The following is a 14,676-nucleotide window of genomic DNA, read 5'->3' on the forward strand; positions in this document are numbered from 1 at the left end:
TATACCGAAGTATCTGATAACTGACTATTAATATCAACGATATTAAGAATAAATCAGTGATAGGATGTGCTGTTTACTGGCTGAGAGATTAACCGAAGATATCGAAAAATATACTAAGTTTGTAAATATAATAAAAGAATATGTTAAAACAAGATAGAATAGAAATTCGAAATTACTAAGATCAAAAAACCATGGTATGAGTCGGATTATATGAATTTAGGAATGAAAATAACTAAAGCATTACTCCAGTTTAAAAAAAATTATTTACATCATTTATCAACTCATAAATTAAAAACGAAAACAGCTCTTGGAATGGATACAACTACCACTAAATTTATTAAACTTTTTCTGCCAGCGGATAGGCAAGTTCTACTTGATCTTTATAACTATTTTCATAAAACATTTATTATATTCTCACTGAGTGTCCAAAGCTTGAGGAAGCGCAATGTAAATCCAAATTAAAAGAGATTTTTGATTTAAGTTAAGAAGAAAATTTCAGAACCAATTTAGAAAAGAATTCCATTATGTAAGATGCATAATATTCATAACTTTTTTGTTCATATTTTAAAGAATTTAAATATGATATGTAGACTGAATGATTAATATGTTATGTTTAGCAAATTTTATGTAACAAGATATTTAAAAAAATGTTTCAATAAGTAATAATTGTATTTTTGTAATTCTCTAGTGTCAACCCCCTGTAACAAGATCTTTCTTATTACAATAAAGTATTTGTAATATAATAATTTTCAAAAAATCTTTTATAAAAATTTCTTGTTTTCTGTAAAATTATGTGAAAGTGATTTAGACTATTTTCAAAATTAGATTAGCAATATCATTTATGTAATACTTGTATAAATTAATGAAAAAACAAATGGATCTTTGATTAAATATAATAACATAATAACTTATAATAGTATTTATATATAAATAAAAAAAAATTAACATTTTTACTTACATTAGATTCATTATCAAAGGGACAACAAAGTTTACCCATATGTTGAGATTCAGACAAACATACATAAGGAAGAAATTCAGTAGTACAAAGTAATATAGTTATGATATCATTGCGAAACTGATTTATTCGTGCTTTGCTAGGTGCAGCTTTTGCATAACGAGATACAAATTGATTGAGAGATTCATAAAGAAGCTTAAGAATAATGTGCTGTGCTAACTTTATTTTCAATCTGTGTTTCCTATTCCTCACCATAAGACTAAACAGACTGTAAATCATATCCATCTGTAATGGTGTATTTTATATATGAATTTTCATTGTCTTGCATACATAAATCATTAATAATTGTTAATAATTTTCAAAAAGGGGGGGCGCTTCTATCTGCCGAAGCTGCTGGCACGTTTTTTTACTCACTTCAAATACAGGTAAAGAATGTATCCTGTCAATTAATTTTATGTTAAAATTTTATTGTTTGTGCTGTGTGTTAACTTTATAATTGTTGGAAAATCTATCAACATAATTAATATGCAACGCTCGCCAATTAAAAGAGGAAGACCACCACTTCAAAAGTCAAAATCAACTAGTAGAAAGGAATCTGCTTCGACCACTAATTCCAGGTTAATTACTGACTACAATTTACACGTCGNTAAGTAATCATTTATAAAAATGACAAATGAAATATAACCATATCTCAGTAAGTGAACTGTTCCCAACTCAAACAATTCGGTATTCAAGCACAAATTCTGGAAAAAGAAACTGTTCAGTACTAAGCTAAACAAACATGACCCATTAGAACAAATTATCAATTAATAACATATTTTTATTTTTATTTTGTAATCCATAAAAAATTACAATTAAAAAAAATGCAGACATTACTGATATTTCTGATCAAGATCAACAAAAAAGCTCAGGAAATGACAATACTTTGTAAACAGAAAATGCCCTCATTTAATAAATACTATTTAACATAAATTAATTTTTATAATGAAAAATATTTTATAATTTATTCAATAATTTAAAAATATGTTTTTTATTATATATAATAAATATAATTAGTCTCTGACTTACACCGTTTTGGACTTGCATAAATTTTTTGGTATAATTGAAAGATATCTCCAAAATAATTTTATGATAATGCCATTGATTTGAATCAGAAAATAAAAATAATACAAACTCATTATCAACGAAGTTTATTCAGTTACAAAAACACCTCAAAAAATTTTAAATAAAGTAAAAAATATCAACAAAATTAATATTAACATGTAATATAGTACTTTTAATTGTGATTGTTAGTTAATTATTGATCGGCAATAAAGTATTGACTGCTTTAATAGACATATTTCTCTTAGTGATGAAAAAGAAAAGTATACTTTTATTAACTTCTGGAATGTAATCCCATGTTTTGCATTAGTCCTTTGTTTCATATATTTGGGTTGATGCAAAAGTTCGTCCCGTTTTTTTTAAAAAGAATCAAAGAAAAATTTAATTTACTAAAACTTACATTTAATCAATATAGTATGTGCCATTCTGTTCAATGACCTTTCTCCATCTCTCTAGTAGCTGCATAATCCCATGCTCATAGAATTTCTGAAATTTCTGGCTGAAAAACTGATCCAGGTGATTTTTCAAGTCTTCCAAGGAAGTAAAGTTTTTACCATCTAAGCTGTTTTGAAGTGATCTAAATAAATGGTAGTCAGAGGGTGCAAGGTCAGGAGAGTATGGTGGATGGATCAAAACATCCCAATCAAGTTGTAAAAGTTTTTGTTGGGTGGCCAAAGACACGTGTGGTCTAGCATTGTCTTGATGAAACACAATGCCCTTTCTGTTGGCTAATTCAGGTCGCTTCTGGTCAATTGCTCGCTTTAATTCACTTAGTTGTGAACAGTATTTCTCTAAATTAATGGTCTGATTTTCAGGTAACAGCTCATTATAAATGATTCCCTTCCAGTCACACCAAATGCATAGCATAACCTTCTTTGGATTAAACTGGCTTTTGCGCTGGTTGAAAGGGCATCTCCGTGCTTACACCATGATCTTTTATGCTTAACATTATTATACACAATCCATTTTTCATCACCTGTAATCATTCACTTTAAAAATGGATCAATTTCATTGTGCTTCAATAGGGAATTGCAAGCAGAAATTCGGTCTATCAAATATTTTTCTTTTAACTCATGTGGCACACATACATCAGCCTTGCTAACCATTCCAAGTTGATGTAATCACCTTGACACTGTTAACTAATTGATTCCAAGAATTTCTCCAATCTCTCGAGTTGTTTTGTGTCAATCACTTTCAATTAGTGTCAATATTTTGTTGTCATCAGCCTTGGCTGGTCAACCAGAACGTGGTGCATTGCTAAGGTTAAAATTGCTTTCACAAAACTTTCTGAACCACTTACGGCACGTGGAATCATCAATGGCTCCCTCACCATACACAGAACATATCTTTTATTGTGTCTGCGAAGCATTTTTGCCTTTTCGGAAATAAAAAAGCATAATATGTCGAAAATGCTCCTTATTTTCTGCCATTTGTAATGCTTAACAAAATTTTAAAAACACAACTAAGTAACACAACTTTATTCTCAAATACTAGCTGAGATCCCTTTTGTCAAACAACATTGAAATTTTACACATATGAAGGAAATAACACTTCAGTGTTGCGGTGTAAAGCCAGCTGGTGCTAAAAACGGTACGAACTTTTTCATCAACCCATAGCATGAATTCACATAGNACAACTTTATTCTCAAATACTAGCTGAGATCCCTTTTGTCAAACAACATTGAAATTTTACACATATGAAGGAAATAACACTTCAGTGTTGCGGTGTAAAGCCAGCTGGTGCTAAAAACGGTACGAACTTTTTCATCAACCCATAGCATGAATTCACATAACATAGCACTTTTTCAGAACATGACTACCATGTGATACGAGGGATACTTGAATTAGAAAACATTTTAAACATATGTTAATGAAGCCTAATTCACATTAATTGACATCAACATTATGAGCAAAATGAGTTTTAAAAAATTATTGTTTGTTTACTAGCATGGTAATAATTATGCAAAAATATTTTATGTATCCATTCTAATTGATCTGACTGGAACTGAAAAGAATGTCAATTATGAATTACCAGAAATTTCAGTTTCGGATTACTAATACCAATAGATATTAATGTTTCTAATTCTAATTAAATTCTTTTACAATTTAAGTTTGTTTATTTTTACTTTGAACCTAATTTTTTTATAAAAAGAAGAAAAGTTAATTATAATGTTATGTAAGAATATAAATGGTTATATAAAAATATATAACATTTATAATGATTGTGATAAAAGGATAAAATATGTATAAAATATAGTACAAATTGACAATGTGTCTGCAAATGTAACAAAAACATTAAGTGTATTTTGTCAATCATTACTAGTTATAGTGAATTGGTCTTAAAAAGTACTCTAAAAAATTACTGCATATATGGCAACAGAACATATAGTATTGTTTTTACTGAGCATTTATTGGTACTTCATATTGGCTACTGATACTTTTTCATGCTGTCTACCTGTATGGCATATCAGCATGTTCTAGCTGAAAAATATCCCTGATCTTAAAGAAGAAAATTAAATATTATTTATTTTCATTCATTTTGCCTGAATAAACTTATATTAATAACTTTAAATAAATATAAAACATTACAATTTTCATTTATTATTAATACTAACTATTTAATAATTTAAATAAGGATCTACGAATGGTATAAATCTTATGTAACCTTATAAGCCTGATGATTTTATTAATATAATTAAATTAATTTAAATTAGTTAATAATTAATTTATTAACATACAGTGGTATACCTACTTATATTAACCTGTACAGTCACGTAAATTATTTAAATTACATAACTTAATAATTTTTGGCAAATTATTGAATAGTTGATATTAACTTTAAATGAACTTAATAGATTCAAATAAATCTTTAAACTTAAAAAGAAATTAAATATATTAGTTTTATTTTATTACCTTTATAACAAGATATGGTTCAAGTTCCATTTGTGATATAGACAGTTTAACATTTAACCAAACCGAAGAACTGGATATTAATTTTCCTTGACCAATGTAAGCATACACTGCTGGTTGAATACATGATAACCAGGGTAGATAATTCATTTGCTTATAAGATGATGGTATTCCTTTTTTAATGATCTTATATAATGTTGGTAAAGGGGATGTTACAATTGTCATAATAGTTAATAGCATATAGCAGTAATTGTGTATGCTATCAATGATAGTTACCTAAAATTAATAAATACTATTTAATATAAATTAGTGTTTATAATGAAAAATAATTATAATTTATTCAATAATTTAAAAATTGTTTTCTATTATATATATTAAATATAGTCAGTCTCTGACTTACATCACTTTGAAGTTAAATTTTTTGGTATAATTTAAACATACCTTCAAAATAATTTTATTATTAATCAACCATCTTTACTATACCCGNATAGTTATTGGCATTTAAAATTCACCATAATATAATATTCTATAATTGCATATTAATTATATATTTTATATTTTATTAAATGAAATATTAAATGAAATATTTTATCTTTTTCAGACCAATTCTGCAATTTCATTAACAAGCAATATTACCATCCTTTCTTTTTTTATGAATATTAATAGTTAAATCTTTGAATTTTATATAATAATTGTTTTATAACTTAAAATAAATAAATTTTAAAATTTTCTATATCCAAATTTAATTTAATTTAATAAATATAATTTAAACATTTACATTTTACCTCAAAAAATGGTTTGTGAAAACTCCAGTTGTGACTATCAGCATCTTGTAAAATGCCAGATACAAGTAACTTAATTTGATAATTTAACACTTTTTGTAGCAATAAATCTTCTAGTTTACTTACTTTATCTTGTAATGTTACTGTCAATGTATTATTTCTAAATGAACAAAAATAAAATATTTTCAAAGTATAAATAATTGAAAATTAAATACAAATATTTTTACAAATAGTTACTTTCAAATATTTGTAAATAGTTTGCTATTTTATAAATGCTACATACAATCATTAAACCTGACTGCAATCACTTTAATTTTTGAAACTTATCAAAATTACAATTTTTTTAAATCATTCTATCAATTAAAGAGATGGCCCTTCTATCAGTGTTTCAAATACTGACAATCTATAACCTTAGAGCCACTGCAAACTACGAGAGCAAAATGCTAGCAAACGTGCACTAGCATTTTGCTCTCACAAAGCAGTAGTTTGTGGTGGCTCTTAAAAGCAATGCAGTTTGACTACCTAAACAGAGTGGCAAACAATATTAGGCAGGGGCAAATCCTGATAAAAATTTTTGGGCATGCTGAAAGTTATAAGAATAATAGGCCTATCTCTAGCACTCAACAATAGATAGAAATGTTATTTGATGTGAATAAAAAGTATGGACTATTATAAAGCCCATTATATCTACATATGAAATATATAAAATATATTATAATGGAAAAGTATTAAAAAATTATTTTAATAATTCAAATTTTGTGAACCCTTGACACTGGGAGCCCAGGGCTTAAGCCCTATTAGTCCCTATGTAGATCTACCCCTGTACACACTACATGTATGCTGACTGAGTATCACAAGCTTTCGATACAATATGGCCATGTTAAATGCTTCAAATGACATCACGAGTGTGTACTTGTTTGCTGCAGCAAACTCCACATGAGCAAGCGATCAAGTTCCCGCAAGCATGGCACTGACTTAAAACGGCTAGCCACTAGCTGTCAATGTAAAAGCAAACACAAATGATATGAGTTTACACATTAGAATAAATTATTATTGGCATATTTGTTTTCATATAAAAAGTATATTGACAGTCAAAACTTTTTCTTAAGCATGCGGCACATGCTAAGCAAGATCAGAGAATTTGCCTGATATTAGGCAAGAAAGAGATAGAGAAAGTTTTTATTTTATTTTTTATTTTCAAGAATCAGAAAAGTAAACATATTAAAGAGATAATATTATTAATAAAATTTAAAAAATCTTTCTCTTTTATTTAAATGCAAATATTTAATGTTTAACTAACAAAGTGGAGAGTTGATCAAATTTGAGAAAAGAATGTGTTATTTAAGCAGAGAATAATAAATTCAACTTATTTATTTGTATGTTAAAATATTTAATGATTCACTATCAGAGATAAAATTTTCTTGCAGAACTAATTTGGCTAATTTTGTAAAAACAATTTCATAAGGCACTTATGAAAGCACTAGACTTTATTGATATGTTTACTATAATAAATTCCCAAAAACAGTAAATTATCAATTTGCAATAATAAAAATACACTTCAATGACTATTTACCTACTGCAAAAAATGATTATAATATACCAATGTTTATCAAGAGAAATGTGCCATAGCAGATTGTGCAGAGAAGCTTGTAGGCAAAGCATAAGGGATAAGTGTATAGTGTATTGGTTATATGATGCATCATTTTGGGTTTGCAATACCCAAAATTAAACAAAATTTAATTGCACAAAATTCATATGTATGGGATCAAATCACTTTTAACTAATGTTGCATACTGATTAGTTCTGTAACTAGCCAGTATGTTGCGAGGACTGAACTTATTTGAATAGTTGATATGCAAATGATAGCAAAAATACAACAAATTTTTTATTGTTATTTTTAGTTTTATTTAAGTAGAATTAAATATATCAACAAAAAACTGGTAATGTTTTATGTATCAAATAGAACAAGTTTAATCCTTACAATATACCTAATTGTGAGTTACAGGACTATGCAACTGGGCTACTTTCAACTGAAGTGAAGTGAAACAACACATATGAATTTCAAACAACTAATTTCCATTTGACAGTATTACAGACCCAAAATGATGCAATATATTACCAGTACAGTATAACTTCCCCCTGATACTTTGCCTACAACTTTACTGTACAAACTCCTATGAAAAATTACTATTGAAAAACACTGTATATTATGATACGAAAGAATATTTATTAATAATTTCTTTTATGTTTAAATACATATTTAAATATACAAAAATAATCATACTTACTTATTTTCTTCTTTTATATAATTCATTTCTTGAGTGTATAATAAAAGCCTTTCCTTAAGAAATGCAGTACTTGCTAAAAGAATATACAAGTTCTCAAGAGATAATTTTTGTGGAATGGCAGATGAAATACGTTCAACATGAGACAATAATTCTATTACATATGTATGAAGGACATGATTAAATGTTGCATGAAAAGGAAGAAAAACACCTTGACAGGAAGAAAGTAAAGGACTAAATTTGTCTAACTCTTCAATAACACAAGCTATACTGAATATGAGAATTTTCTTATTTCTTTGTAATCCAGATTCAACAGTAACAGAAGGTAATCTTTTATACCATGAAATTAATTTCCATTCTTTTGTCAAACAAAACTGAATATGATTTTGCATCTGATCTTGTAAACATCTTTGAATAAAAGTAAGAAATCCAAAATCCTGAAATATATACCTAAAAAACAAATTAATTAATAATATTTTGAAATAAGTTTATAGCATTACAATGATCACATTTTAAAATAATTTTACAATTATTGGTTATAATTATTATAAAAGCAATAAAATTTAATCTAAAGAAAAGTTTAGGATGTCATACTTGCCTTTATTAAGACAAGCTTTATATTGAACATACTGTATAATAAATGTCACATGATGAAAGGTCTGGATTGTCAGATGGATGTTGCAGAATTTCCTATTTGATGTTCTCAAGCTTGTCACAAGTTACATTGGAAGTGTTCAGTTTTGCATTGTCATGCAAGTGAATCATGCCATCTGACAAGTCTTTGAGCTTATTTTTGATTACTGTGTAGAGTTGTTGCAGTGTTTCACCCTACAGTTTGGACCATTTACCATGTGACTGTCATGTATTTGCTAAATTCAAAAAGCACCACAAAGATAGCAGGATTGCCTCATATACAGAGATGCAAAAGGGATCATAGACTTTTTAAAGCAGAAACCAAAAAAGACTTATGTAAAAATGGAAATATCTGGCTTGTCTACTTTTTTTACTTGGCTTACTTTTAACTTACAGATAACAGTATGCAAATAAATCACTAACTTTCATTTGACTCATTCTAATACTTTATATTAATGAAATTTATTCTATATATAATGTTTTAATTGCATAATTTTATTAAAAATTTAATACTATTTAAAATATAGAGAATTATGTATTTGTGGATTTTTTAAAAAAGCTAAAATTTTTGGCTTTTTTTCAGTAACTTATCATACAAAGAACAGTTATTGGTATAAGTTTTATTAATGGAGGAGATAGTGAAAGTTTTTGTCAAAACATTTACATTTTACCTCAAAAAATGGTTTGTGAAAACTCCAGTTGTGACTATCAGCATCTTGTAAAATGCCAGATACAAGTAACTTAATTTGATAATTTAACACTTTTTGTAGCAATAAATCTTCTAGTTTACTTACTTTATCTTGTAATGTTACTGTCAATGTATTATTTCTAAATGAACAAAAATAAAATATTTTCAAAGTATAAATAATTGAAAATTAAATACAAATATTTTTACAAATAGTTACTTTCAAATATTTGTAAATAGTTTGCTATTTTATAAATGCTACATACAATCATTAAACCTGACTGCAATCACTTTAATTTTTGAAACTTATCAAAATTACAATTTTTTTAAATCATTCTATCAATTAAAGAGATGGCCCTTCTATCAGTGTTTCAAATACTGACAATCTATAACCTTAGAGCCACTGCAAACTACGAGAGCAAAATGCTAGCAAACGTGCACTAGCATTTTGCTCTCACAAAGCAGTAGTTTGTGGTGGCTCTTAAAAGCAATGCAGTTTGACTACCTAAACAGAGTGGCAAACAATATTAGGCAGGGGCAAATCCTGATCAAAATTTTTGGGCATGCTGAAAGTTATAAGAATAATAGGCCTATCTCTAGCACTCAACAATAGATAGAAATGTTATTTGATGTGAATAAAAAGTATGGACTATTATAAAGCCCATTATATCTACATATGAAATATATAAAATATATTATAATGGAAAAGTATTAAAAATTTATTTTAATAATTCAAATTTTGTGAACCCTTGACACTGGGAGCCCAGGGCTTAAGCCCTATTAGTCCCTATGTAGATCTACCCCTGTACACACTACATGTATGCTGACTGAGTATCACAAGCTTTCGATACAATATGGCCATGTTAAATGCTTCAAATGACATCACGAGTGTGTACTTGTTTGCTGCAGCAAACTCCACATGAGCAAGCGATCAAGTTCCCGCAAGCATGGCACTGACTTAAAACGGCTAGCCACTAGCTGTCAATGTAAAAGCAAACACAAATGATATGAGTTTACACATTAGAATAAATTATTATTGGCATATTTGTTTTCATATAAAAAGTATATTGACAGTCAAAACTTTTTCTTAAGCATGCGGCACATGCTAAGCAAGATCAGAGAATTTGCCTGATATTAGGCAAGAAAGAGATTGAGAAAGTTTTTATTTTATTTTTTATTTTCAAGAATCAGAAAAGTAAACATATTAAAGAGATAATATTATTAATAAAATTTAAAAAATCTTTCTCTTTTATTTAAATGCAAATATTTAATGTTTAACTAACAAAGTGGAGAGTTGATCAAATTTGAGAAAAGAATGTGTTATTTAAGCAGAGAATAATAAATTCAACTTATTTATTTGTATGTTAAAATATTTAATGATTCACTATCAGAGATAAAATTTTCTTGCAGAACTAATTTGGCTAATTTTGTAAAAACAATTTCATAAGGCACTTATGAAAGCACTAGACTTTATTGATATGTTTACTATAATAAATTCCCAAAAACAGTAAATTATCAATTTGCAATAATAAAAATACACTTCAATGACTATTTACCTACTGCAAAAAATGATTATAATATACCAATGTTTATCAAGAGAAATGTGCCATAGCAGATTGTGCAGAGAAGCTTGTAGGCAAAGCATAAGGGATAAGTGTATAGTGTATTGGTTATATGATGCATCATTTTGGGTTTGCAATACCCAAAATTAAACAAAATTTAATTGCACAAAATTCATATGTATGGGATCAAATCACTTTTAACTAATGTTGCATACTGATTAGTTCTGTAACTAGCCAGTATGTTGCGAGGACTGAACTTATTTGAATAGTTGATATGCAAATGATAGCAAAAATACAACAAATTTTTTATTGTTATTTTTAGTTTTATTTAAGTAGAATTAAATATATCAACAAAAAACTGGTAATGTTTTATGTATCAAATAGAACAAGTTTAATCCTTACAATATACCTAATTGTGAGTTACAGGACTATGCAACTGGGCTACTTTCAACTGAAGTGAAGTGAAACAACACATATGAATTTCAAACAACTAATTTCCATTTGACAGTATTACAGACCCAAAATGATGCAATATATTACCAGTACAGTATAACTTCCCCCTGATACTTTGCCTACAACTTTACTGTACAAACTCCTATGAAAAATTACTATTGAAAAACACTGTATATTATGATACGAAAGAATATTTATTAATAATTTCTTTTATGTTTAAATACATATTTAAATATACAAAAATAATCATACTTACTTATTTTCTTCTTTTATATAATTCATTTCTTGAGTGTATAATAAAAGCCTTTCCTTAAGAAATGCAGTACTTGCTAAAAGAATATACAAGTTCTCAAGAGATAATTTTTGTGGAATGGCAGATGAAATACGTTCAACATGAGACAATAATTCTATTACATATGTATGAAGGACATGATTAAATGTTGCATGAAAAGGAAGAAAAACACCTTGACAGGAAGAAAGTAAAGGACTAAATTTGTCTAACTCTTCAATAACACAAGCTATACTGAATATGAGAATTTTCTTATTTCTTTGTAATCCAGATTCAACAGTAACAGAAGGTAATCTTTTATACCATGAAATTAATTTCCATTCTTTTGTCAAACAAAACTGAATATGATTTTGCATCTGATCTTGTAAACATCTTTGAATAAAAGTAAGAAATCCAAAATCCTGAAATATATACCTAAAAAACAAATTAATTAATAATATTTTGAAATAAGTTTATAGCATTACAATGATCACATTTTAAAATAATTTTACAATTATTGGTTATAATTATTATAAAAGCAATAAAATTTAATCTAAAGAAAAGTTTAGGATGTCATACTTGCCTTTATTAAGACAAGCTTTATATTGAACATACTGTATAATAAATGTCACATGATGAAAGGTCTGGATTGTCAGATGGATGTTGCAGAATTTCCTATTTGATGTTCTCAAGCTTGTCACAAGTTACATTGGAAGTGTTCAGTTTTGCATTGTCATGCAAGTGAATCATGCCATCTGACAAGTCTTTGAGCTTATTTTTGATTACTGTGTAGAGTTGTTGCAGTGTTTCACCCTACAGTTTGGACCATTTACCATGTGACTGTCATGTATTTGCTAAATTCAAAAAGCACCACAAAGATAGCAGGATTGCCTCATATACAGAGATGCAAAAGGGATCATAGACTTTTTAAAGCAGAAACCAAAAAAGACTTATGTAAAAATGGAAATATCTGGCTTGTCTACTTTGTTTACTTGGCTTACTTTTAACTTACAGATAACAGTATGCAAATAAATCACTAACTTTCATTTGACTCATTCTAATACTTTATATTAATGAAATTTATTCTATATATAATGTTTTAATTGCATAATTTTATTAAAAATTTAATACTATTTAAAATATAGAGAATTATGTATTTGTGAATTTTTTAAAAAAGCTAAAATTTTTGGCTTTTTTTCAGTAACTTATCATACAAAGAACAGTTATTGGTATAAGTTTTATTAATGGAGGAGATAGTGAAAGTTTTTGTCACATTAAATTCTATTTCTAAATAATGGTACCAAAAAGAAAATATTTCATGTTGCTATAAATTGTGTGTCTATTTTTGTTATAAAAGTTCCATTTTGAGAGAAATGAATTTGCCATCATTCTAAAAATTTGAAAATTTTCTTGTAGAAATCTGTTTCAACTGTCTGAACACAATAAAGCATAGCTTGCTTGACTGCTGTATAATTTTCTTAATGCTAGTTCTGCATCAGCTCCTTTATAAATCAAACAGATGATAATCTAAAAATACTAATCCAAACTATATGGGGAGTTCAAATTTCTGATCATCTGACAGTAATCAAGGCAAGTAACAATAACAAACTATCAGATATCCCACACTCTTCTCCATCTCTTACATGGCACAGTGACCAATTCAAAAATACACTATAGCTTCTTAGACTGTGACCTATTGATTCCTTGTTATCAAAGCCTTAATCTGTCTTTGTTGATTTCATTAAAGACAGTGTTGAAATAACCACCTTAAAACTGATTTATTTATTCTATTCTTAAAATGTTTAATGCTTCATTTGTTCACCTCACACTGCAAATTTCTTCATATATGCATTTAATCTTTAGTATAATATCAACTGCAGCAGTTTCCTCTTAATAAGAATTCAGTCACTGCATGCTGTTGAAATGATATGATATTCCTCACTATTTTCTTATACCATATTGTTATAACATGGCCAATGCAAGTGATAGATATCATTTCATATTTTAGAGTTAGATGGTATGTCATCACCAGATATACAGTATATCATGCATTTTTTTTGTTACCAAAAAGTTTATTCATAATAAAATATTAGCTATTGCTTTCAGTATAACCTTTGCAGTTCATTCTTTAAAAGTAAATATTTACAAACTAAAATGTAATTGAAAATTGTGTGTTGCTATAAGTTTTAAAATAGCATTGTACTTGTATATTTAATTATTTTAAATTTTACTTTATTTTCTTCACTACTCTTTGCAATATAGTTCTGAGCAAATATTAACAGAATCAAATCAAAAGATATTTGTCAAGGAAGCTCTTCAAATATAACATCTAATTTAATTGGTTTTTGAAACAAAAATTTTTCAACTTATGTCTTAAAAATATTTTCATTCTAGAAGTAATTTAGGTTAGTCAAATCAAAAGAAAATTATTAAACAATTTTACCTCCAATTCCAATTAAAAGGTAAACTTTCATTATTATCAGATAACTGGATATGAATGGGTGACTGTTCTGGACTATCATTTGGAACCATTAATGGGATACCTGAAATATTTTAATATAAAAATTAAGTATATTGAATTTCAAGATAAAAATATTTCTTTCATAATACCAAGAAAGTACCATATTAAAAANCTATACCCGATATGATTAAAGCTATCCATCAACCAAACCCAAATATTATTGGGCTATATTAGTTCAATAATATTTGGTTTTTGGTTGATGGATAGCTTTAAGTTTATGATAATGTGATTGATTTGGATCAGAAAATAAAAATAATAACAACTCATTATCAATGAAATTCGTTCAGTTAAAAACCCCCCAGAAAAATTTTAAGTAAAGAATATCAACAAAATAAGATTTAAAAAAATTATTTTCATGTTTTTAATATGATACAATAGCTTTTTATAATTATTTAACCCTTTCTCTGTCACTGTTGTACCCCCATACATTTACATGCAATGATTGCTTTTTTGGCTTTGACATAGGTCATACATTCATTGCAAAAAATGCTCTAAAAACTTTAATGTCTCTGATGCATTCAC

The 14,676-nt window shown here is 27.3% G+C and overlaps 1 protein-coding gene and 1 pseudogene across 1 annotated transcript in view; both read right to left on the reverse strand.

Moving 5' to 3' along the window:
- Positions 1–14,676, reverse strand: part of LOC111636650 — a 50,293-nt gene that overhangs the window by 26,388 nt on the left and 9,229 nt on the right. Inside the window, exons 4-10 of the mRNA XM_023381935.1 lie at positions 14,077–14,182; positions 11,622–12,068; positions 9,324–9,493; positions 8,627–8,630; positions 8,123–8,482; positions 5,751–5,907; positions 4,969–5,241 (exon numbers count right to left, since the gene is read on the reverse strand). Of these exons, the coding sequence (XP_023237703.1) occupies positions 4,969–5,241; positions 5,751–5,907; positions 8,123–8,482; positions 8,627–8,630; positions 9,324–9,493; positions 11,622–12,068; positions 14,077–14,182 (1,517 nt within the window). The remainder of the gene's footprint in view (positions 1–4,968; positions 5,242–5,750; positions 5,908–8,122; positions 8,483–8,626; positions 8,631–9,323; positions 9,494–11,621; positions 12,069–14,076; positions 14,183–14,676) is intronic.
- On the reverse strand, positions 2,243–3,575 carry LOC111636905 (annotated as a pseudogene).

The sequence above is a fragment of the Centruroides sculpturatus genome, unplaced genomic scaffold (assembly GCF_000671375.1).
Source record: "Centruroides sculpturatus isolate CEXI.00-Female unplaced genomic scaffold, Cexi_2.0 scaffold152, whole genome shotgun sequence".
In the NCBI taxonomy this organism is placed as follows: Eukaryota; Metazoa; Arthropoda; class Arachnida; order Scorpiones; family Buthidae; genus Centruroides; species Centruroides sculpturatus.